The sequence below is a fragment of the Spinacia oleracea genome, chromosome 1 (assembly GCF_020520425.1).
Source record: "Spinacia oleracea cultivar Varoflay chromosome 1, BTI_SOV_V1, whole genome shotgun sequence".
Taxonomy (NCBI): Eukaryota; Viridiplantae; Streptophyta; class Magnoliopsida; order Caryophyllales; family Amaranthaceae; genus Spinacia; species Spinacia oleracea.
The window spans coordinates 62853172-62879511 of NC_079487.1; the positions used below are offsets into that span (position 1 = coordinate 62853172).

Here is a 26340-nt window from a genome sequence, read left to right on the forward strand (position 1 = left end):
TTGATGAAGCCACACTTCGTATTCTGACTCATTTCATCCCCTGAACGAGTTCCTCTAAGGTAGAAGAAAAGAGTAGGGTTCCACTTGTCACTGTAGACAAACAACGGCCAAATTACCAGATTGTTATAAAAAAAAGAAGAGTATTTACCAAATTGGTATATAAAAAAACTCCAACCACTTCAAGGTATAAAAAAAAGAGCAGGGGACAGTTGGACCTATTTTTTTGCCCAGCTTTCATTCCGCAGGGTGCGTGAATTGTACTCCTTTCTTTTTCTTCTTTCATTTTATACTTCATCATTTTTCTTTTTCCTCCCTTTTCATCTTATAGTCTGTTTCATAGTTTCATTTACCCTACCTCTCCATTACATTAAAGCGTAAGTTATGTACTCAACTCTTCAAAAAAAACAAAAGAGTTTCCTCACCATAAGCCATCCAAATAATGAAGCACTGTTAAGATATGTTAAGATATTAGATATTATTCTGTGAATATTCTGTAGAGTCCTAATTATGGTGAGTTACCTAATGTGTACCTAGGGTTTAGGTAACTGAGTTGTACTATATATACGTATGTTATTAATGAGAATGATACGAGATTACACAATATTTGACATGGTATCATGAGCCTAGGTTAAAAACCCTAGATTTTTTTCCGTAAGAAATTTGAGAGAGTGTAGCCGAGTATTGAGAACATCGACTTTCTTCGCTTGTTGAGTATTGAGATTAGGAGTTAACAATTCCTTAAGTATCACCATAAGTTCCGATGAGGAGGCACCACCAAAGGTCACCGCCGCCGCCGTCGACCTAGACTACTATCTCGGGTCAGGCGACGGCCCCGGTATTGTTATCACCCCTGTGAAACTGAGAGGAGCATCGAACTACGATGAATGGGCCAAAGCCGTTCGTCGCTCGATGATTTCAAAATTCAAATTTGGTTTTCTTGATGGGTCTGTGAAGGAGCCCATTACGGACGAGACGAAGATGAAACATTGGATTGCGGTCAATTCGATGGTGGTGTCTTGGATCACAAACACCATTGACGAGAGTTTGCGTTCGAATCTGGAGGACTTTGATATTGCTCACGAGTTGTGGAGTCATTTGAGGACGCGGTACTGCGTCGTGTCGGGCACCAGGGTCTGCCATATTAAGATGGCTCTGAGTGGTTGCAAGCAGGGCACGTCTGAGGGCGTCATGGAGTACTATGGCTGCTTGTCGAAGGTATGGAAGGAGTACGTACAGTATGCACGAGTTCCCAGGTGTGTATGTGCGGGTTGTACGTGTAATATAGCGAAGCAGGTGGGGGACATTCACGATGAAGATCGTCTGCACTATTTCCTAATTGGCCTGGATGATCACTATGAAGCCATTCGTGCACAACTGTTAGCACGATCGCCGTTGCCAGGACTCGACGAGGCGTACCAGACGGTTATGAATACCGAGACCATGCGCGCCAAGGCTGCGAGAGGTCCGGAGAGTGTCATGGCGTTCAAGGTCGAGACTAAGGCTCGGTCGAGGTCGGGAGATGTCAGTGGCAGATTTTGTGGTCATTGCAATCGTGAGGGTCATGAGGAAGAAACTTGTTATCAGCTGATTGGATTTCCTGAATGGTGGGATGAGAAGAAACGAGGTGGACGAGGGCCTGGTCGAGGAGGCAGGACGTCGATTAGAGGAGGCAGAGTAGCTCGCGGGGCAGCGTCGTCGACCAATGGTGTCGCTCGTGCCAATGCCGTGAGCAATGCCACAGGAGGGGCGACAACCACTGTGACGAGTGGAGACGGATCGCATGGTGCAGTGACGACAACCAATCATGAGCTTGTTGGGGTGACGAAGGAGCAAGTCCAGCAAATAGTTGACATCTTGTCACGACCTTCAACCAAGTTGCAAGGTAATCTTGATTTACGTTGGATTGTTGACAGTGGGGCATCACGTCATGTGACGGGTGATATTTCAATCCTGAGAAATATCAAGACATCAAGAAATCAACAGGTTGTGTTGCCGGACGGTCAACCTGTAAATTCAAACCAATATGGTTCGGTGGTCTTGGAGGATGGTTTCGTGCTCGATAATGTTCTATTTGTGCCTAAATTGAACTGCAATTTAATTTCTGTAACTCAATTAAGTGACGAATTACATTGTGCTGCTCAATTTACTAACAAAATGTGTGTTCTTCAGGACCGCTCGACGAGGATGGTGATTGGCGTAGGTGATCGACAGGAAGGACTATATTTTTTCCGTGGGGCTCCAAAGGTTCGTGTGCTAGCAGTGGAGTGTGTGGTCGATTTGTGGCATCAACGGATGGGGCATCCGTCGGAAAAAGTGTTGCAGTTACTTCCTCATGTGAGTCATAAGATTAGGAAGAATAAAACAATTTGTGATGTATGTCCGCGGGCGAGACAATGTAGGGAGAGTTTTCCAGTTAGTGTTAGTCGTGCTAGTCGCACATTTGAATTGGTTCATCTTGATTTATGGGGACCCTACAAGACTCCCTCGTCTTGTGGGGCAAAGTATTTTTTTACCATTGTTGACGATTATTCTAGAGGTGTGTGGATTTATTTACTGAATAATAAAATGGAAGTTGCATCGACATTTCTTAATTTTGTTGCCATGATTAAGTGTCAGTTTAATAGATCCCTTCGGGTAGTATGCAGTGATAATGGTACTGAATTCAATTGCTTACAAAATTATTTTCGTCAACATGGGATTCTGTTTGAGTCGTCGTGTGTTGGGACGCCTCAACAAAATGGGAGAGTCGAGAGAAAACACCAACATATTTTGAATGTTGGGAGGGCGTTACGTTTTCAAGGAAATCTTCCAATAAAATTTTGGGGGGAATGTATTTTGGCCACCTGTTACTTGATAAACCGTACACCTACCCCGATCCTTGACAATAAAACACCTTATGAGATGTTGTTTGGTAAACCACCATCGTATGTGCCTATCCGAGTGTTTGGGTGTCTGTGTTATGCATATAATCTCCGGTGTAAAGGGGATAAGTTTGAGTCTCGGAGTCGCCGATGTGTGTTTTTGGGTTATCCGTTTGGCAGGAAGGGATGGCAACTTTATGATCTAGAGACACATGAGTTCTTCGTCTCACGGGATGTCAAGTTTCATGAAGGGACGTTTCCTTTTGTAGATGAATCGGATGTGTTGCCACCGGTGCATGATGGTCATGGGGGGCTTGACCATTGGAGTTTGGATGAGAGTGGGACTACGGGTCCTGAGACCGTGTCGTCGCCTGCAGGTGATACTGCTGGGGTGTCGCCGCCTACAGGTGATACTGAGGGAGCGTTGTCGCTTCCGGGAGCTGATGAGGGGGTGTCATTGACCAGTGGTGACGACAGGGGAGTGTCGTCGCCTGTGAGGGAGGAACAACAACATGAAACACCTAGTCGAGTGGATTCAGACGTCGTCTCCTCACAGACAGGTGTAGAGGAAACGACGGGTAGTGACGAGAGTGAGACAAGGCAGTGTGTGGAGGATACGGAGTTAGGAAGGGGGAAGCGTGTGAAGTTTCCGTCGACAAAGCTGAAAGACTGTGTGATACATACAATACGGGAAAAATATAGTACTTCCGACAAAACACCTACGGCGTCATCACTCTCAGGTACTCCTTATCCTATCACATATTTTGTTAATTATGAGCGTTTTTCGTCAAAGCACAGGCATTATATAGCAGCATTGCAAGAAGGGCAAGTTCCTAAGAGTTTTAAACAAGCGATGCAGCATGAGGGGTGGCGTCAGGCAATGGCCGCTGAAATCGACGCGTTGGAGGAACAGGGGACATGGACGTTGGAAAATTTACCGGAAGGGAAGAAAGCACTGGGGAGTAAATGGGTGTATACTGAGAAGCGTGATGAGGATGGGAATTTGTTGAGACTGAAGGCTCGATTGGTATGTTTAGGGAATCATCAGGAGGAAGGGTTGGATTATAATGAGACATTTGCTCCCGTCGCGAAGATGGCGACAGTTCGAACTTTCCTAGCTGTCGCAGCTGTCAAACAGTGGGACGTGCATCAGATGGACGTCCATAATGCGTTCTTGCACGGTGACTTGGAGGAAGAGATCTATATGAAGATTCCTCCTGGATTCCAGAAGAATCACTCTGATAAAGTGTGTCGAATGAGAAAGTCGTTGTATGGGTTGAAACAAGCACCTAGATGTTGGTTCCAGAAGTTGTCGACGGCATTGACGCACTATGGATTTCGACAGTCGCTGTCCGATTATTCGCTCTTTACTCTGTCTAAAGGTACGTTGCAGCTGAGTGTGCTCATTTATGTGGACGACATGATTATCGCGGGCAATAACAAGTTTGCGCTTGAGAGTTTGAAGGCATACTTGAAGGAGTGTTTTAAAATGAAAGACCTCGGGGCTCTGAAGTACTTCCTTGGGTTAGAGGTGGCACGAAGTAGTCAAGGGTTCTATGTATGTCAGAGAAAATATGCCCTCGACATCATCTCAGAGGCCGGATTGTTGGGAGCAAAGCCTGTGGACTTTCCCATGGAACAGAATCATAGGTTGGCATTGGAAGACGGGCCAGACCTGTCGGACGGTGAGCAGTATAGGCGTCTGATCGGACGTCTGGTTTATTTGGCTGTCACGCGACCAGACGTTGCCTACTCTGTACATGTCTTATCTCAATTTATGCAAGCACCAAAGGAGGCACATTGGGAAGCAGCTTTGCGAGTAGTGAGATATTTGAAGAAGTGTCCGGGTCAAGGTATACTACTTCGGTCGGACAGTGCGTTGCAGTTGGAGGGGTGGTGCGACTCGGATTGGGCAGGGTGTCCAATGACGCGTCGGTCGGTGACTGGATGGTTTGTGTCACTTGGTATGTCGCCAGTTTCTTGGAAGACCAAGAAACAGCATACTGTTTCTCGGTCGTCTGCTGAGGCAGAATATCGGTCGATGGCAGCTCTGACGTGTGAGTTGAAGTGGTTGAAACAACTACTACGCGACTTGGGGGTGACACACGACCAAGGCATGAGGATGTATTGCGACAGTCAGTCTGCGTTGCATATTGCACAGAATCCGGTGTTCCATGAAAGGACAAAACACATCGAGTCAGATTGTCATTTCATTCGAGATGCAATCAAGGAAGGGATCATCAGTCCGTCGTACGTGTCGACGAAGGTTCAGTTAGCAGATATCTTCACCAAAGCGTTGGGGAAGGCGCAATTTGAGTTTTTTTTGAACAAGATGGGCATTCGAGATCTACATGCTCCACCTTGAGGGGGATGTTAAGATATGTTAAGATATTAGATATTATTCTGTGAATATTCTGTAGAGTCCTAACTATGGTGAGTTACCTAATGTGTACCTAGGGTTTAGGTAACTGAGTTGTACTATATATACGTATGTTATTAATGAGAATGATACGAGATTACACAATATTTGACAAGCACACATAAGATTAAAAAAATCTTTTAATTGCTAACTAGTACTCTGTATCCTTGTTGATTGTAATATCATATTATCAGGAAAAATGCTTTAAAATCAATACCTTCATTTACATATCAGTAAAGAGATAGTTCAATAATTTGAGTATAAAAAATTGTTCATATACGAATTAACAAAAACAAAGTAATTGTTCAATTTAGTAGAAGGAAGAAATGTACTGAATTCACTAATTTTATTAAAGATGGAATCTTACCATTCTCATCTCAAGTCACCATGTCTACAAATTTTCTTTTCCCAATTGATACAGTTATACCCATTAACTCTTCTTCCCAATTTTCACTCCCAATTGAAAGCTTTAATTAAGTAATACTCCGTATCTCAATACTGAAATAATTTAGAACATTGTAGCTATCAATTAACAAACCCCTATTGTAAATATTTGCGAGAAAATTGTGAAAAATAACCGAAACAAAGGAAATAAAATTAAAAAGAAAAACAGAGGAAAAAAGATGAAGAAGAAACTGAGATGTGTAAAAAAGGGGAAACGAGAACACATTATTAAGCTTTCAATTCCGATAATTTGCACGTACTCCATATAGAAGGTAGAAGACTCTAGGTGATACTGTGGAAATGAAAATGGAACAAAAAGTAATTGAAACCTGGGAAGAAGATGAAAAAGTAGTGAAGTCATTGATAAACAGTCATCCCAAACGCGTAAAAAGACTGTGTATCCCACGCGTTATATCGGGAATAATAATAGGCCCAACTGACCCCTATTCTTTTTTTTATATACTTTAATGTGGCTGGAGTTTTTTTTAATACCAATTTGGTAAAAACTCTTCTTTTTTTATACCAATTTGGCAATTTGGCCGACAAACAACTCCTCTGTATAATCTTTCTTAGCAGGATCCTGCCGGCACAATATCACCCTCATCGTACAACTGAATTCTTCAAGGTTCAATGATGAGCGGCATTTATATCGCTCTAGGCTAGGATTTTATAGAGTTTTATTATGCTTTTTTGTTAGTTTTATATAGTTTTGCTGTTCTTTTATTCCCCTTTTCCATCTTTGTGGTTTTCAGGTGATAATGTTGAAAATGATGGAAAAACAACTGAGATTTGCTGGAGCAGGTGCCGTGCGATCGCACGGACATTTTGTGCGCTCGCACGAGTCTACAGAGTTGGCTCCAAAAGTCAAGGCAGTGTGTGCGCTCGTGCCTCAAATTCGTGTGCTCGCACAAAACCGGAAAATCGATGCAGGAACTACGAGTGATTTTGTGCGATCGCACCGCAGAGGAGCCCGCTCGCACGGAATTTCGGTGGGCTCGCACTAAATTCCTGTGCGAGCACACAAGGATTTTCTAAGATTTAGCCAAGTTACAGCCGTGCGATCGCACGGTTGTTGAGCACGATCGCACGCCACGAAGGAGAAGAATCGTCGCAGGGCCCGTTCGCATTGATGCACAGCACGATCGCGCCGATGCGATCGCACCTGGGTTTGCACGTTCGCACGGCTGCGCGGAATTCAGTTTTCGAGTTTAAAACTCTTATTTTTGGGGTTTAGTATAAATAGGATTTTTGATTATTTTCATTTTACGCTTTCATATTTTACATTTCATATTTTTACACTTTCAATTCTAGAGGTTTTGTGATTTTGTTGTTCAATCTAGAGAGAGAAACTCTTTAATTCCAAGCATCAATTCAGTAATTTTCTTCAACTCTTCTCTTCTTTATGCAATTGAATTCTTAGTTCTTTAATTCTTTCACTTGCTTAGTTGATAATTGTTTTGCAATTCCTCAATACCTTGAGTTCTTGATTTCAATTTTGCTTGTTACTTTGATTTTCAGTTTTTGATTTGATTGTGCAATTGAGTTTCCTATTCTGTACTTCTCCTCCTTTAATTTCATGATAGCTAGTTTTGAACTAATGGATAGCTTGATTGTTAGGATGATTAGTAAGTAGTTTTAGGTTAGGGAAAGGGGAGAAACTAGGGGATGAATTAGGGGAAATAGATTATTGATTGTTGGTTGATTCATGTGATTAAATAAGATTTGATGATAGGAAATCCATGCTAGTTGAGTGGTAGCTGCAAATGCTATTCGATTAGATTTCTGTGGAACCATAGGATAGGTTTGGCAAGACATTGTGGACCTATCTTGTGTTGATCAAATGGCGGTACCTATTATATGCTAGTTAGTTTAGTCTAGGATTAGGCGAAAGCTCTTCCGTGGATTAGACGCTTTGCGTTCCCTATCAAAATGTGGTTCGTATTTAGATGTCGTTTGCCTAATCACCATTTCGTTGCATGATCACCATTGCTAAATAGTTGAATTGATTTCCCCCGGTTTCCCTAGGCTATCCCCGACTCCCTAGCATTTCCCTTTCTTGATTCAATTTTACATAGTTCTTTATTTGTTTTTAGACTCTTAAAAGTGACAATTCAAAACAAATCCTTGATCGAACTAGATTGACTTCCAACTCAATAATTCACCGTTTCTTTGGGACGATCCCTTTGCTTACCGCTTGCCGGTAGTTGAAGTGGTTTTATAAATATTGTTTGCATAGGTGGTTTTCTATCAACGACGGAAAACACGCCTATCAAAATGGCGCCGTTGCCGGGGAACGGTCGTTGTTATTGAGTTTAGTTGAGACTAGTTCATTAATTGAAAATACAAAAATATTCGATTCTTGCTTTAGTTTTTCCTTTGCATTGCTCACGGTTTTCTTGAGTGTTTATGCTTGATAGGGGACGTGCTCGTCAAAGGATCCTCCATCCTCTTGACCTTGAATTGGAAAGGACTTTAAGGAGACTTAGGCGTGCTCGTTCTAGCTCGTCAAATCATAATAGGTTTGAGGCTTTGAGTGTTGACACGGAACAAGAAGTGAGTGAGCAAGCTAGTGAGAACATGGCTCTTCCGGTTAAGAACTTGGGAATACCGGGAGCATTTGAGGCTACGTGTGGGATTCAAGCACCAACAACATGTGCTAATAATTTTGAGATCAAGCCCGCCTTGATCAATTTGGTGCAAAGTCATCCCTTTTGTAGGAAAAGCAATGAGTCGCCTCACGAGCATCTCAAGCAGTTTGAACACTATTGTGACACAATAAAACACAACGGTGTGACCTCGGATTATGTGAGATTGACTTTGTTCCGCTTCTCTTTGCTTGGGCGTGCTAGTGATTGGCTTGACAAGGAGGTCAAGCCCAACTCACTTCGCACATGGAACAAAGTAACTAGTGCCTTCTTGAACAAGTGCTATTCTCATGGGAAGACGGCGGAGTTTCGCCACAAGATTCAAGCATTTGAGCAAGGCCGTGATGAATCGCTTTTCGAGGCTTGGGACCGATTCAAGGAGTACCAAAGGGAATGCCCTCATCATGGGGTTCCCAAGTGGTTGTTGCTACAAACGTTTTACCTAGGATTGAGTCCAAGCTCGAAAACAAGTTTGGATGCGGGCGCGGGAGGCCCCATCATGAACAAAACGGAAGATCAAATTGAGGAGATAATTGAAGATGTAGTTCAAAACTACCAATCTTGGCATGTAGATGCAAGAAGTTATGATGGAAAAAGTAGGATTGAGGATGGAAAGGGTTCGGTGTACGCCATAGAGCAAGCACGGATGATAGAGAAGCTTAGCTCGAGATTAGAGAAGCTTGAGAATACACCATTTGCGGGAAGTGCAGCAAGCAAGCCACCATCTCCGTCCATAATTCCATCTCCTTCGGCCACTCTTCTCAATAAGGGGAAGGGCAAGGTTAGTTCTTATGGCTCAATGCCTCCGGGCACATTCTTTTGTGAAAATTGCCAAGACTATAATCATTCCCCCGATGCATGCCCTTTAGTTCATAACTTGTCATTTGTGGATTATGGCCCTTCGTATGAAGGAGATTTTGATGTAGAGTATGCTAATGCCATCAATGAGAGGTCTAGGAATGATAACCCTAACAATCCTAATTTTGCTAGGCAACCTAGAGGGCCCTCCATGTATGGTCCCCACCAAGGCTATGGCCAAGGAAGTGGGTATGATAACCAAGGCCGAGGTGGCTATAGAGCACAAGGCTATCAAAGCCAAGCGCCCTACGGTCAATCTCAAGGTTTTGGCAATCAAGGCCAATACAACCAAGGGGGTTATAATCCCAACCATCAAGGTGGAGGGGGTTATAACTACTCTTATGGGCAATTTAGGGGTGCCTCAAGTGGGGGTTATCCTTTGAACTCGGGAGTTCCTTATGGTGCATCTCATTTGCCACCTCCCGGATTCAATGGACCGAGGACCTTTGGCAACCAATATCAATCCAACCCAAGTGGTTATGGCATTGCACCTCCACCACTCCCTCCTCTCAAGTCGAATCTTGAGGCTCTCATGGAGTCGTTTGTGGGGGTGCAAGCCAAGAAAAACGTTGAATTTGAGGATGGGTTCAAGCAATCCAATACTCATCTTAAGATGATTGAGACCCAACTAGCTCAACTTGCTAGCACCATCAAGGAGCAACAAGTGCACACAAGTCTCCCACCCCAAGGTCAACCTCCTAAGCAAATGTACGCAATTGTGACAAGGAGTGGGAAGACTTTAGATGATGGTGTTACGCATGTTGAAGCTCAATGCTCTAGGGGGGAAAATTCTAAGGGAGATGAGTCCTCGGACCATGATGATGAGGAAGGGAAGTCTCATGTCGATGGCATGAGTGATGGTGATAAGTCAAAAGAGACTACCCTTCTTCCTCTCCCAACTCCTACTCCCCCCTACCCTCAAAGATTTGCCGGTAAGTAGATGGATGACCAATTCCACAAATTCTGGGAAACCATTAGCAAACTTTATGTGTCATTATCTTTTACCGAGGCACTCAAACAAATGCCCCACTACTCAAGATTCATGAGGGACATTCTTAGTGGCAAGAGAGGGTGTGAACCCAAGGAGACCGTTCAACTCACGGAGAGTTGTAGCGCTCTAATTCAGCACTCCTTTCCCCCAAAACTCAATGATCCCGGAAGTTTTTCTATCCCTTGTAGCATTCATAAGCTAAAATTTGAGAATGCTCTTTGTGATTTGGGGGCAAGTGTGAGCATCTTGCCATATAAGATTTTTGAGAAGCTTACTCTTGGTGATCTCTCTCCTACCGCTATGTCATTGCAACTAGCCGATCGATCGGTTATGTTTCCATTGGGTAGGATTGAGGATGTTCCCCTCGTAGTTGGCAAGCTTACTTTTCTTGTTGACTTCGTTGTCTTGGACATCGATGAGGATGCCCACACCCCCATTATCTTGGGGAGGCCATTCTTGGCCACCGCGGGTGCCCTTATCGATGTGCAAGGGGGACTTATCACCTTGAAGGCTGGAGATGCCAAAGCTAGCTTCAAGCTCACTATTGATGATCAATGTTGTCCCAAAATGAAAAGTTGCATGAAAATCGACACTCTTGCTTGTGTTGAGAACAACCATACTTGTGCTAATTCTTCTAACGATTTTCATGTTTCTAAGTGTGCTAATAAGCTTGTTAGGTCCTCTCTCGGTAAAAAGGAAGTCCATGGAGATCCAAAGACTCTTGGGGATGAGTTTGATGATGTTGTAACCATCTCCGAGTTATTTGAGATGCATGATGAAGATGTTAATGGAGCTAAACGCTCCAAGGTGTTCCATAGGTTGGCTAAGAAAGCCAAGCAGTCCAAGAAGGTCAAGAATCCATCAATTCCCGAGGAGGGGCATGTTGGTGGATCGTTTGGCTTTCGTCTCTTGAAAGGCGGTATCGGTAAGATCTTTGTGCCCAAAGGGGCAAAGAAGTGCATGGTGACTAGTGTTGACCCAAAGTTGGTCGTGTTTGACCCCCCTTGACCTTTTTGGGGGGGTCCGTCAAGCTAATGACGTTAAACGAGCGCTTCCCGGGAGGCAACCCGGTTGTCTAACTCTTGTACTGGTTTGTTTTTGTGTGTTTTCATCTTTTTACTTTTCTTTTCATAATAAATATGTTGAGATGGGTGTGCAATAGTCGAGCAAGCCAAGAAACATAATTCCAGTTCCGTGCGATCGCACGGTTGATTCGTGTGGTCGCACGAAACTGGAAAATCGAGGCAGTTGCTCCCAGCCATTCCGTGCGATCGAGCGCTGCTGGGCGTGCGATCGGGCTCGAACCGTGCGATCGCACGGTTATTTCGTGCGCTCGCACGGGTCGGGCGGAGCTGTTCTGTGATCGTGTTATTGGAAAATCCGTCCCCTTTCTTTTTCATTTCTTCACCTCACTTCTCATTTCTTCACCATCTCTCTACTTTCCTCTCTACTCCAACTCCTCAAAACTCCATTTCCTACTCAATGTTTCTCACACATTTCACTCTACACCACTCACATTCACAAAATCATCCTCATTCCTCACCTCAAAACCAATTATTTCTGATTTTTCTCAAAAACCCCAAATTTTTAGGGTTTGGTTGAACATTGATTTTGTGATTCCTTGTTGTGATTAGAGAATTGGAGTTTGCTTTTGGGTGATCTTGTCTACCTCCCTTACTTGTGGTGACGATTTCTTTCCCTTCTTTATTCATTGTTCTTTACATTTAAGCTCATTGTTCATACTATTTGGGTGAAATTCTGAAATCTTTGATTTTGATTGTTTGGATTTGCATGTTTGTTTTTGTGTTTGTTCCTTGCTAGTCTACACTTATTATGCATGTTTCATTGTGAATATTTATCAAGACTAGTCTATCGATCGTTTTTTTTGGTGAAATGTTGGTGAATTCTTGATGGGTTGTTGTTTTTGGATAATGAGGATTGGTTGATGAGGATTATTTAGGTTGAACTTGAGTGATGAAGTGATACTTGTTGGTGATAATTTTGATAGTAGATTGTAGTTTTTTTTACTAACTTAGTTTTTTCCTTTTGCCTTGCATTGTGTCTCTTTTCTTGCTTGTGTGTAGATTTTTGTCCCTAAGATTCATCATGATGACCAAGCGTACAAAGAAGGGACCCAATCCCCAAGCGAACAAGAGGAAGGCTATCACTCCTCCGGCCTTCGAGACCTACGGAATTTTTTTTCCGGAGCAACGGTCTTGGAGTTACTATGAGGAATTGTCTAAGCGGAATATCCGCCCGACAAAGTTCTATCACAAGAAGACCGTTCAGGACTTGGGGTTCGAAAAGGAGCTAAACGCTTTAATTGCGGGGTTTGAGCTTGAGGATTTTGTGACCATGAATGCAAAAACTTATAAGAGGGTCACTCTTGAGGTTCTTTCCTCGGCTAGGAGGCGCCGGGTGCATGACAATGGAAAAGAGTCGGTTGAGCTTCATTTCCAAGCTTTCAATAATCAACACGTGCTCACCGACGAGGCGATCAATGATTTCTTTAACATCAACCCGAATGATTTCTTTACCACTCACCCGAACCGGGGTTTGATCGTTAATCCGGTGGGGAGTGTGTGGACAACTATGATGAGAATGTTTTGTGGGGAGAGCTCACGGGAGAGGAGATGAAATTCATTTCCTCCTCAGCCAAGTCTTCTTCTTTTCACCACCCCGCCATCCGTTACTTGAACCGCATGCTCCTATATGCGGTCTTTGCAAAGGGGGCCACCGAATCCTTGTCTAGTGCAGAACTTGGCGCCCTATGGTTAGCCACGGAGAAGAATGAGGGGATCCTAGATTTTGGGCAGCTGTTGATCACCCGAATCATTGAGCATCGGGATGGGCAACCGACTTGTGGGGATATTTTCTTAGGAGGGATGCTCACTCTTCTCTTGAGGGCACTCCCCGGTGATCCCTATCAGGACATCTTAGCTGAGTTGGATGAGGTTCCCGGAGGGGAGTTCCTTGACTTGAGGACACTCTCCAATGCCAAGTGGATCAAGGCCACCAAGGACGACAAGTATATTTGGATGGTAAAGCAGCGAGATTGGTGCATCCTCCCCAATCCCGCCATCACTTCTTGGACTCCTAATGTCCGGTACTTGCTTCCCCGTGACCCGCGATTCGTTGCCCAAGCACATCGGCTTCCTCCTCCTCAACCCAATCCGGATTCTCCTCCACATGGTCCTCCCCGTAGTCCTCCTATCTTGGAGCCTTCCCCTAATGAGGGTGGTATGTCCTCTTCTTCCTCTCCTTTTGATTTCCAAGGCTTGCAATCCACCCTTGCGGCTATCTTGCAAGAACAAGGAGCCAAGACAACACCTTGGCTTCTCTTGCTTCACAAGGAAGCCGCACGGGGGATTCTTATCCCGATTTTGACTCGTCCTACTACAGTAGGCGGGTGTACGATTTTCATGTTGACAAAGGGGATTTTACCCCCTATGTCAACTATCCCTATCACCCTCCCCAACAAGGGCCCATCCCTAGTTGGAATGAGGAGCGTACACCTACCTACCCGTATTGGACGAGCCCATCCCATCCCGGAGTCACTCCTCCCTCTTTTCAGCCTTATGATTATACCATGATGGGCGTGAGTGACTACCGAGGTGACCCCATGTATCCCACTCCCCCACCGGTTGATCGGCCAGAAGGTTGGCCCGAGGATTTCACCGGGTGGCCTAGGGGGTACATGGGAGGTTGGGATGGTCCCCGAGTAGAGCCTCCCCATGGCAACTACCCCCTTCGGCCCGAATATGATTGGCCGCCATACACCGATGCTTCGGGGCCCGACGTGGACCCCACCTACAATGTCACCCCCTTTCACCGACGATGCGGCTCGTGCCCATCGCCTTGAGCGGGATGACTTTTGGAGGATTTATGATGCAAAGGGTAAGGCGCATGCCCCGGGTCCTTCTTCTTAGGGTTCCCTCCTTTTCTCCCCCATCTTGATATGATGGTATGCTTGCAATTAGCTTGGGGGAGAATTGCGGAGTGGGGGTTTTGCTTGGGATCTTTTGCAGCTTGTTGGTGTTGATGGTCTTCTTGCCACTTCATGTGGTTGTCTATTTATGATGATGATGAGTCTTTGATGATGTTCTTGGTGTGTTTTGGCCATTTAGCCCTTGTCTACTAACAATTTTTCTTGCTTGTTTTTTAGCATTGTTTTGGTATGATTCTTTGCGGTGGGTTCTCACTTTCCACCTTGTGCCTTGTCCGTCCATTTTTGGTGAGTTTGTTCAGGTTTTAACGGGTCTTTGCGGGACTTGCTCCCACGATACTTCCGGTAACATCCTTCCGACTCTTATGCATTCTTTAGGGGACGGGCATATATCATGTTGGGGCATTTGGGTGGATGGGTAGCTGTGCCCCTCCTTGCTTAGTTTTAGGCCTTGAGGACATGGCCTAATTCTAGCTTGGGGGGAGTTTTGTTTGTGGATGCCCACTTGTTGATGCTTTTTGCTTTGAAATCATACCAATACATGTTTGTTTCTTTGTTTTCTTAGTTTGATTTTTAGTTTCTCTTCTTTTTCTTTGTGTTTGTTTCTTTTTGTTTCCTTTTTGGTGTGTTTTCTTATTTTCTTCCTTTTCTTTTTGTTTTGATTTCTTTTTCGTCAAGGCAAGTTTTCTAGGTTTTCTAGGCAATATTCTTGATTGGGGCATATAAAATTGGAACTTGTAGATTAGAATGCTTTTATTCCTAGTTGGTAGATTTTTACACGGTTCTTAATGTCTTGGGTCGAGTCTAGGATTTGGTGTCAAGAAAGTTGGTTGAACTTTGGGTAGCATGCGTCAAGAACTCTTGGCTTGTGGTAAGATGGTGTTGAATTCTCTAGTGATTTGAAGCCGGAGAGAATGGTATTTGCTCCCTTGTGAGGTTCATGTTCAAATTAGCCCAAACACATATTCATATATTCATTTGAGTGGCATGGATCCTTAGCATTGACTTTCTTGTCTCCCGAGTTTGACCATTTCCTTCCCGAGACTGCGACCGAACTACTTTAGGAGACGATAGAGGCATTTCTTTCGGTGACTATTTTTCTTTTTAGGTTAGAACTTTATTTTCTATTTTTCTCATATGTTTTTGTTTGCACTTGCCCCATTGCTAGCCATTTGAGCCTTGACCCTTCATTTCTTATGAGCACAATACAAGCCTAATAGCCTTTGTTTTGTTTTCTCTATGATGCTTGATGTTTTGGATTGAATATGCAAAGTTGAGAAATGAATGTTGTTTGGTGTGAATGTCAAAGTTTTGGAAGAGTGTTGTACATAGTGAATAATTGATGCAAAAAGCAAAAAAATATAGAATTAAATTCTGAAAAGCCAAAAATAGAGAAAAACAAGGCATGAGAAAAGTTTCAATTGAAACACAAAAAAAAAGAGAAAAATCAAATCAAGGAAAAAAGAACAAAAAGAGTTGTAGTTTAGAGTTGTTGTTGAATAAGCTTGGGGGTATCCCAAATAAGTGGAAAAGTTTGTTTTCGGTTGATTATGCTTGAGTTGAGTTCTTATTGCGCTTCACTTTAGGTATGAGCACCACATCCCAAATTTATTCCGCACCTTACCCCTAGCCTACGTTACACCCTAAAAAGTCCTCTTGACCCTTTTGAGTTGAGTCATTGTCGGTGGAGGGAGGATTTGGTCAAGTTTATGGAATGGGATTGTTATGCTAAGATGTCGGGTAGCCTAATCTTGATTTTCTGGCGCCTTCGCGGTGTCTCGAGACGCTATTCTCAAAGGTGAATAAGATCTAGAGTTTTGACGTGGTATGCCCGGATGTAGGGGGATTGACTAGTGTTTGCCTTTAGTTCGCTTTGCTTGATGCTCGAATCTTTCACTCGATTTGGGACATTAGTTAGCGTGTACTCATTTATTTGATTAGTAATATTAGTGTTCTTCTATGCTTGTTCCATAATAAAGCCCCCATCTTGGATTTTGTAGTTTAATTTCTTTTCTTTTCTTTTCTTTTCTTCTTTTCTTTCTCTCTTTTCTTGATTTGCGTTTTCCATTTTTAGTCTTGCCTTGATTAGATTTGCTAGATTTCGATTTTGGTAAATTTTAGAACTTGTTAGGTTGCTCATTCTTCCCTAGTTGAGTTTTGTTTGCTAGAGACTAGCAAACGCTTAGCTTGGGGGAGTTTGATGAGCGGCATTTATGTCGCTCTAGGCTAGGATTTTATAGAGTTTTATTACGCTTTTTTGTTAGTTTTATATAGTTTTGCTGTTCTTTTATTCCCCTTTTCCATCTTTGTGGTTTTCAGGTGATAATGTTGAAAATGATGGAAAAACAACTGAGATTTGCTCGAGCAGGTGCCGTGCGATCGCACGGACATTTTGTTCGCTCGCACGAGTCTACAGAGTTGGCTCCAAAAGTCAAGGCAGTGTGTGCGCTCGTGCCTCAAATTCGTGTGCTCGCACAAATCCGGAAAATCGATGCAGGAACTATGAGTGATTTTGTGCGATCGCACCACAGAGGAGCCCACTCGCACGGAATTTCGGTGGGCTCGCACTAAATTCCTGTGCGAGCACACAAGGATTTTCTAAGATTTAGCCAAGTTACAGCCGTGCGATCGCACGGTTGTTGAGCACGATCGCACGGCACGAAGGAGAAGAATCGTCGCAGGGCCCGTTCGCATTGATGCACAGCACGATCGCACTGATGCGGTCGCACCTGGGTCTGCACGTTCGCACGGCTGCGCGGGATTCAGTTTTCGAGTTTAAAACTCTTATTTTTGGGGTTTAGTATAAATAGGATTTTTGATTATTTTCATTTTACGCTTTCATATTTTACATTTCATATTTTTACACTTTCAATTCTAGAGGTTTTGTGATTTTGTTCTTCAATCTAGAGAGAGAAATTCTTTAATTCCAAGCATCAATTCAGTAATTTTCTTCAACTCTTCTCTTCTTTATGCAATTGAATTCTTAGTTCTTTAATTCTTTCACTTGCTTAGTTGATAATTGTTTTGCAATTCCTCAATACCTTGAGTTCTTGATTTCAATTTTGCTTGTTACTTTGATTTTCAGTTTTTGATTTGATTGTGCAACTGAGTTTCCTATTCTCTACTTCTCCTCCTTTAATTTCATGATAGCTAGTTTTGAACTAATGGATAGCTTGATTGTTAGGATGATTAGTGAGTAGTTTTAGGTTAGGGAAAGGGGAGAAACTAGGGGATGAATTAGGGGAAATAGATTATTGATTGTTGGTTGATTCATGTGATTAAATAAGATTTGATGATAGGAAATCCATGCTAGTTGAGTGGTAGTTGCAAATGCTATTCGATTAGATTTCCGTGGAACCATAGGATTGGTTTGGCAAGACATTGTGGACCTATCTTGTGTTGATCAAATGGCGGTACCTATTATATGCTAGTTAGTTTAGTCTAGGATTAGGCGAAAGCTCTTCCGTGGATTAGACGCTTAGCGTTCCCTATCAAAATGTGGTTCGTCTTTAGGTGCCGTTTGCCTAATCACCATTTCGTTGCATGATCACCATTGCTAAATAGTTGAATTGATTTCCCCCGGTTTCCCTAGGCTATCCCCGACTCCCTAGCATTTCCCTTTCTTGATTCAATTTTACATAGTTCTTTATTTGTTTTTAGACTCTTAAAAGTGACAATTTAAAACAAATCCTTGATCGAACTAGATTGACTTCCAACTCAATAATTCACCGTTTCTTTGGGACGATCCCTTTGCTTACCGCTTGCCGGTAGTTGAAGTGGTTTTATAAATATTGTTTGCATAGGTGGTTTTCTATCAACGACGGAAAACACGCCTATCAAAATGGCGCCGTTGCCGGGGAACGGTCGTTGTTATTGAGTTTAGTTGAGACTAGTTCATTAATTGAAAATACAAAAATATTCGATTCTTGCTTTAGTTTTTCCTTTGTATTGCTCACGGTTTTCTTGAGTGTTTATGCTTGATAGGGGACGTGCTCGTCAAAGGATCCTCCATCCTCTTGACCTTGAATTGGAAAGGACTTTAAGGAGACTTAGGCGTGCTCGTTCTAGCTCGTCAAATCATAATAGGTTTGAGGCTTTGAGTGTTGACACGGAACAAGAAGTGAGTGAGCAAGCTAGTGAGAACATGGCTCTTCCGGTTAAGAACTTGGGAATACCAGGAGCATTTGAGGCTACGTGTGGGATTCAAGCACCAACAACATGTGCTAATAATTTTGAGATCAAGCCCGCCTTGATCAATTTGGTGCAAAGTCATCCCTTTTGTGGGAAAAGAAATGAGTCGCCTCACGAGCATCTCAAGCAGTTTGAACACTATTGTGACACAATAAAACACAACGGTGTGACCTCGGATTATGTGAGATTGACTTTGTTCCGCTTCTCTTTGCTTGGGCGTGCTAGTGATTGGCTTGACAAGGAGGTCAAGCCCAACTCACTTCGCACATGGAACGAAGTAACTAGTGCCTTCTTGAACAAGTTCTATTCTCATGAGAAGACGGCGGAGTTTCGCCACAAGATTCAATCATTTGAGCAAGGCCGTGATGAATCGCTTTTCGAGGCTTGGGACCGATTCAAGGAGTACCAAAGGGAATGCCCTCATCATGGGATTCCCATGTGGTTGTTGCTACAAACTTTTTACCTAGGATTGAGTCCAAGCTCGAAAACAAGTTTGGATGCGGGCGCGGGAGGCCCCATCATGAACAAAACGGAAGATCAAATTGAGGAGATCACCATTGCTAAATAGTTGAATTGATTTCTCCCGGTTTCCCTAGGCTATCCCCGACTCCCTAGCATTTCCCTTTCTTGATTCAACTTTACATAGTTCTTTATTTGTTTTTAGACTCTTAAAAGTGACAATTCAAAACAAATCCTTGATCGAACTAGATTGACTTCCAACTCAATAATTCACCGTTTCTTTGGGACGATCCCTTTGCTTACCGCTTGCCGGTAGTTGAAGTGGTTTTATAAATATTGTTTGCATAGGCGGTTTTCTATCAACGACGGAAAACACGCCTATCATTCAACAGATCCTTATATAGTCTTAATTCTCATAAACAAAAAGTAAAGACTAATACTAGTTCTCGCATACCATATTACCATCCATTATCCCAATTAACTAGGACTACAGATATCAGAATCCAATTCACCCTTAAAACATGAAAATATATGCAAGCTAGCTACAAAAGAACCTGTATAGCTCTTCCCTGTAAGAAAAAGATCCCTAGATTTGAATTAAGGAAACTTCAGCAACCAATTCACTAAAAATGTGAGCATATCCTTAGCAGTAAAAATAGTTGAACATTTTACATCAGCACAAACATGATACTTGCAAAATCAAAACATTCAACAAAATTTGGCAGGAAGCAAATGATTCTAGTCATATTAGAGGTTGCATCCCAGGCATTATAAATTATATTTAAATAAAGTGTTTGAATACGACCATCCCATTCCAGCAGGCGACTGAACAAAGAGGAACGTTACAAACAACAAATCGTATCACATGATAAAAATTACACCACAAAATGTCTAAAAACTAATGCAATAATCAATAACAAAACATAAATTGCACTAAAAACCAAATGTCTAGGAATCCAATTATGCAAAAACCAAAGATATAAACCTAAATCAGAAATATATTTAGAAAACCTAAGATTTAAACTTATGAATTATGCAAAAGACTTAAATTCAAAACTTGATGAGAGAAAATTGAAGAAGCTCGTACCCAAAAAAAACCAAATCGAAACCCTAATCTAGGAATTACAGCGCCACAAGCACCGACATCACCGCCCACAACACTACCATCGCCACACCGTTGCCATAGATACTAAAAGATAAAGGACGGTAGAGGAGGAGATGCGAGAGGAGATAGGGGGTGATCTAAGGAGGAGAAAGATGGAGATGCAAGGAGGTGAGGATGGAGGCGTACAGAAACTCCGTGAGGGATATTTTCTTTTAGGCGGTTTTTTTATTTGTTTTTTTAAGGTTTTGATAGTATTTTATTTGAAATCGATGTAGCATAATGTACATACGACAATGCTTATTGTAAAAGCGCTATTAAATGCTTGTACATACGACAACGCTTATTGTAAAAGCGCTATTAAATGCCTTATTTGATATCTTTGACAGCGAAATGGGTTAAAGCGCTATTAAATAAGCGCTGTAAAAGCATATTTCTGTAGTAGTGTATAATCATGCAAATGATGATACTAATTTCTTAATTTATTTTTAGCTAAAAATAAATAATGCTTTATTTATCATTTCTCCAACAATCTCCCACTTGAAGACTGATTTTAATCTGTCTTCACACCTTACTCCATGGAGTACAACTTTTTCGTATGTTACTCATGCATGCCAACTAAAGTGGAACACAACTTTAGTTTGTCAATAGTCACCGCCTTTGTTAACATATCTGCCGGATTCTTAGTTCCTTGAACTTTTTCCAATTTTAACACTTCATCCTCTAGTAAAGATCGGATAAAATGATATCGAAGCCCAATATGCTTTGTTCGAGAATGGAATGATGAATTCTTTGCCAAGTGTATCGCACTCTGACTATCACTATATAGAATATTATTCTCCTGCTTGAATCCCAACTCAGTTAACAAACCTTGAAGCCATATCATCTCTTTACTGGCTTAAGTTACTGCTACATATTCAGCCTCTGTAGTGGATAAAGCAACAATCTTCTGTAACTGCGACATCCAACTAACCGTTGTATTTCTAACTGTGAATATATAGCCGGTGATGCTCTTTCTATGGTCGACTTCACCTCCAAAGTCTGCATCTACATAACCTTGTACTTTTAATTTACCTTTACCAAAGTACAAACACTTCTCTGTGGTACCTCGTAGATACCTCAAAATCCATTTCACTGCTTCCCAATGAACTTTTCCTGGATTTGACATAAACCTGCTAACAACTCCCATTGCATGTCCAATATCTGGTCTTGTACAAACCATTGCGTACATCAAACTCCCAATGGCTGAGGCATAAGGAACCTTAGCCATATAATCTTTATCTTCCTCCGTCTGAGGGCACTAATCCTTGGATAACCGAAAGTGACTTGCCAAGGGTGTACTAACTGGCTTGGAGTCACTCATATTGAATCTCTGTAAAACACGTTTGATGTACTCTGATTGAGATAATTGCAAATTACCTTTATGCTTATCTCTTCTAATTTGCATTCCAAGAATCTTCTTTGCTGGACCTAAGTCCTTCATGTCAAACTCCTTAGCCAATTGCTGCTTCAACCTTTTAATATAATCCATATTTGGACCTGCTACTAACATATCATCGACATAAAGTAGTAAGATGATATAACTGGACTGATATCTTTTAATGTAGCAACAGTGGTCTGCATTGCACTTCTGGAAATCTTCCTTGTGCATAAAGCTATCAAACTTTTTATACCACTGTCTCGGGGCTTGTTTTAGGCCATACAAACTTTTCTTAAGTTTGCACACCATATTTTCTTTCTTACTTTTTAAGAAGCCTTCTGGTTGATTCATATATATCTCTTCATCCAGATCCCCATGAAGAAATGCAGTCTTCACATCTAATTGCTCAAGATGAAGATCTTCAATGGCAACAATAATCAACACTGTTCTGATGGTATTGAGTTTCATAACAGGTGCAAAAATCTCATTGTAGTCAATTCCTTCATTCTGTTGGAATCCTTTGACTACTAATCGAGCTTTGTATCTCTTGGAACCATCATGTTCCTTTTTCACTCGATATACCCATTTATTGTGAAGGGCTTTCTTACCTATGGGTAACTCAATTAGTTCCCATGTCTAGTTTGAGATCAAAGATTGCATCTCATCTTTCATTGCAAGCTCCCACTTGCTAGCATCACTGGTCTGACATGCTTCATTATAGCATTCAGGCTCTCCCTCATCAGTCAATAAAAGATCATTCATATATTTTCTGTTTGGCACATGTGGACGAGTAGTCCTTCTTAATACTGGTACCGGACTAGAAGATTATGGCATGTTGGACTGTGGCATAGTGATTTGTTCAATGGATTCATTTTGTTGAGGTTCCCTTACAATTGACTCTGTCATTGTACTATCCGGGACATAATCTTCATCAACAAACATCGGCCCACTCAGTACTGAGTCGCTGGCATCATTTTTGTGTCTATCCTTGTACATAACTCTTTCATTGAAAATCACATCTCTAGTACGGATCACCTTTTTGTTTTCATCATCCCAGATGCGGTATCCAAACTCATCCCCACCATATCCAATGAAAGTACATTTCTTAGATTTAGGATCAAGCTTATTCCTGCCTTGATCACTAATATGCACATATGCTACACAACCGGATACCTTTAAGTGAGCTAAACTTATCTCTTTTCCACTCCATACCTCTTCTGGTATTTTGTATTCTAACGGAGTTGATGGTCCTCGGTTGATCAAGTAAGATGCTGTGTTGACTGCTTCTGCCCAGAACTGCTTCGGTAAACCAGACTGTATACGAATGCTTCTGGCTCTTTCTGTCAACGTTCGGTTCATACGCTCAGCTACCCCATTGTGTTGAGGTGTACCAGGTACGGTTCTCTCCATTCTTATACCATGATCATAGCAAAACTTCTTAAATGTGGTGTCTTCATATTCACCACCATTGTCAGTTCTGAACTTTTTGATTTTCAGACCTGTCTCATTTTTAACCATAGCTTTCCATCTCTTAAAAACTTCGAACACTTTAGATTTATGTTTTAGAAAGTAAACCCATACCTTTCGAGAATGATCATCAATAAAAGTGACAAAGTAATGCTTTCCTCCGATGGATGAAGTAGTTGTTGGTCCCCAAACATCGGAGTGAACAAGCTCTAACTTTTCCTTCTTTGGGGTTCTACCACTAGTGTGAAAGCTTACCTTCTTCTGCTTTCCAAGTATGCATTCCTCACACATGTTTACTTCAACAGACTGTAACTCTGGAATTTTTCCTTTCGAATGCATAAGCTTCATCCCTTTCTCACTCATGTGGCCAAGTCTTTGGTGCCACAATTTGGAATTTTCATTTCCCGCTGCAATTGCAACTGAACAACACGCCCCTGCTGTCATATAAAGAGGGTATTTTTCCCCCAAACAATTGTCCCCAAACCCATTTTGAATTTATTCCGGGAAGTTCAAAAAGGAAAAATGGGTTTCACGGAAGGAAAAAAACGGAAACCGCCTCTTAACCTCCCCAACACTGACGGCGTTAGGATCATGATGACTTTTTCCTTGGAGAAGCCAACCGTCCATCTGCGCCAATAAATAGGACTGCGCTTCCAACCATCCGCAATCACTTCTGCAATCTCTCTCTTCTCTTTCCCAGAAAAAACGATCGGCGCTCTTTCTCTCTCCTTCTTTCAGGTAACTGCTCGGCTTCCATCTTCTTCTCTTCTTCTTTCTTTCTTCGATTTCCTCTATGTCGCAACGAATGGGGACGAAATCCACCCGCGCGAAGAACAAGAGAGTGGTGGTGGAGTGCGATTTGGTTGAGGGGCCAATTTTCAGCCCTACCCACATTCTGGACAGAAAGAATGCTCGGCCGGCCACTTGGGGGAAGCAGGATGTGGAGGCGCTCAGGGAGGAGTGTGGTTTCCCTCCGTCGGCGGTAATTCGTTTGCCGCAGCCCGACGAACGGGCCGATTGGGTATCGGACGGCAAGGTGTGCTTCTATGAATATCCCTTCAGAATTGGGTATACTTATCCCTTCTCGCCACTGGTGCGAGGAGTTCTAAGGGCACTGGCTGTGCCGCCGGCGCAACTGATGCCGCAGGTCTGGAGGGTGATGCACTTGGTCGACCATCTGGCCGGCAAACTGGACATGGAGTTCCGGGTTGAGGACCTTGTGTACACCTACAAGGTCCAAAATTATGGGGCTTGTAGATACTTGCTGCATGTCAAGGACGACAGGGAGGCTCTTCTTGGTGCGGACAAGTCGAACGACCGCGGGTGGATGGGTCGGTTCTTTTTTGTGGAGTTGGCTAGTTAAGGGCCCGACTCCGACTTCTTGACGGGGGAGTGGATGGCTAGAGGTATTTTGTTTGATTTTTGGTGTTTTTTGGGCTTGTTGATTTGACTTTGTCTCACTTTTGTGTTTTTGTAGGTGCATCTTTCGACACAGTTGGTGTCGGTGCCGAAGCTATAGAAAAGACTGCTGTGCTGTTGGGGGTCCCTCTAAAGGACATAGCTTTCATCGGCCTCAAGTTCGAACGCGAAGAGCCTTCTCAAGAAGAAGAAGTTTCTGAACCTGCGAACATGTCGACATCAACAGGTAAACATGGATTAGGGTTAGTTTACAGTTTTTGGGTTCGTTGCCCTTTCTAATACGAAATACAATTTACAACTGTTGTGACGAGACTGAGTCGTCAAATAAATGCTGCCAACATGTACACGTCATCATGTCATCATGTTAGAAGATCAAATAGTAAAGCTGAAAAATGACATGAAGAAGGCAAAGCAGGAAGCTGGTCGTCTTGGCGGTGTGGCCAAGGAGGCGACGGCAAGAGCTGAGGCGCTGCAGATGAGTCAAGAGAAGGGGGCTGCTGAGGTCGCACAGTTGAACGCTGAGAAGGAGACGCTGGTTGCTGAGGTCGACGAGCTGAAGACGTCTCTCTCCAAAGTCAAGGCGAGGATTTACGAGTGTGCTGGTTACTACACTTAGAAAATGAAGGCCGAGATGATGGAGGAGTTCAAGGCGGGCAAACATGTGAACTGGACTCCTGACGAAGATATTGCTCAGTTCAACACTGCATTCCCCGAGGACTATATCCCCCTGGTGCTGTTAGCGATGAAGAAGAAGTCGAGGAGGGTGCAACTGCAACCAGCCCCGATGTCGAGACGATGGCGGCACCAGGCGATGGCGAACAAGGGGAGAATACAGGCCCAACAGACCATCAGGAGTAGTTCTGTCCCCCCTCCTTAAAAAATTTAAAATTTGAATGTTGTGTTTGTTAAACAATGGCTTTTAAACAATGTTTTGTGTGTTCGGCCTTTGGGAAGGTCGAAAAGATATTTGTGGTTGTGTTTCGCCTTGAAGGCGGCAATCTTTTGAATGTTTTTGGGCTTGTCCAAGGGGGCAATTCATGTAAATATTTGTGGTTTGCGAATTATGTGTTGCTTGCTTTGTTTTTGGAAAAAAGTGTTTGGTTTGGTGTTTTGTTTTGCAGGTTGGGCACATACCTCGAGTTCGACTTTGGTGAGGCCTCCAACCTGTCAAAGGGGAACCTGCAAGAAATGCATGCTGTAGAAAAATGTAGATCTGTATTCCATTATGTATGTAGTGTACATTGTAGTGTACCAGGCGTTTTTGTAATGGCCTAAATTGTGTTTTGTAGTTTGTAAGATTTGTAATATGTAATGTATACAAGCATTTTGAATAAAAGAACATTGTTTTCCTTTCACTTCGTTTTTCTAAACATGCGTGCACAATTTCGACTTTTGTTTTCCTGTATGCTGTGTTGTACACTTTGCTTCATCTGTTTTCTCCTTGTCGAATCCGTCACCATGTGGGCACCATACTGTCAACACAGCAGAGCGTGAGGATTGGGCGTTGGTGGAGCCAACGGCCCTCCGATGCTTAAGTCAGTATGGAGCAACATAAAAATGAGAGGAAATTACGACAAGGAGAAAAAAGAAAGAAAGAGTTCAAGGAGAAATACGGGACGAAGTTTGAGTCGAGTCTTTATGTTCGTTATTCCTCCTAAGTGTATACTTATGATGTCGCCACGGTGTTGTCTGCAAAACAAGACGATGACGTGAGGGTTGGCCGTTGGTGGAGCCAACGGCCCTCCGATGCCTAAGTCAGTAATGGTGATAACATACAAGGAGGAAAGGAAAAAAGATAGAGGAGAGGACCTTAACTTCTTGTTACTTATAAGCGTATATAGTTCGAGATGTTCTCGACTTCGTAATACGTCATGCCCACTCTGTCTCGGGGGTATCGACATAATGGTGATGAATGCTAGAGTACCTGTTGCGTTAGAAAAACTAGAAAGCAAAAATTATTCGAGTGTTCAGAAATGGTACAGTTTTAGGTGTGTCGCATTCCAACTTCTTGGGATGGGTGTGCCGTCTTTGTCGACCAACTCGTATGCGCCATGTCCTGTTCGTCTCACGATCTGGTAGGGACCTTCCCATGTCGGGGCCAATTTGCCGTGTCGAGGA

General features: G+C 42.8%; 1 protein-coding gene and 2 pseudogenes across 1 annotated transcript; 1 reads left to right on the forward strand and 2 right to left on the reverse strand.

Moving 5' to 3' along the window:
• The first annotated feature begins 791 nt into the window (after positions 1–791).
• LOC130459797 (uncharacterized) lies at positions 792–2583 on the forward strand. Its single transcript, XM_056827364.1, has 2 exons — positions 792–1882; positions 2170–2583. The coding sequence occupies exons 1-2, from the start codon at positions 910–912 to the stop codon at positions 2202–2204; spliced, it is 1008 nt and encodes a 335-aa protein (XP_056683342.1). The 5' UTR covers positions 792–909; the 3' UTR covers positions 2205–2583.
• Positions 2584–8679: 6096 nt separating this feature from the next.
• Positions 8680–8780, reverse strand: LOC130466614 (uncharacterized; annotated as a pseudogene).
• Positions 8781–18686: 9906 nt separating this feature from the next.
• On the reverse strand, positions 18687–18787 carry LOC130466604 (uncharacterized; annotated as a pseudogene).
• Between the last annotated feature and the right edge of the window lie 7553 nt (positions 18788–26340).

Coding starts and splice junctions, on each gene's coding strand:
- LOC130459797 (XM_056827364.1), top strand. CDS start 910: ATGATTTCAAAATTCAAATTTGGTTTTCTTGATGGGTCTGTGAAGGAG. Junction 1,883..2,169: donor ACCTTCAACCAAGTTGCAAG/GTAATCTTGATT, acceptor TGTGTTCTTCAG/GACCGCTCGACGAGGATGGT.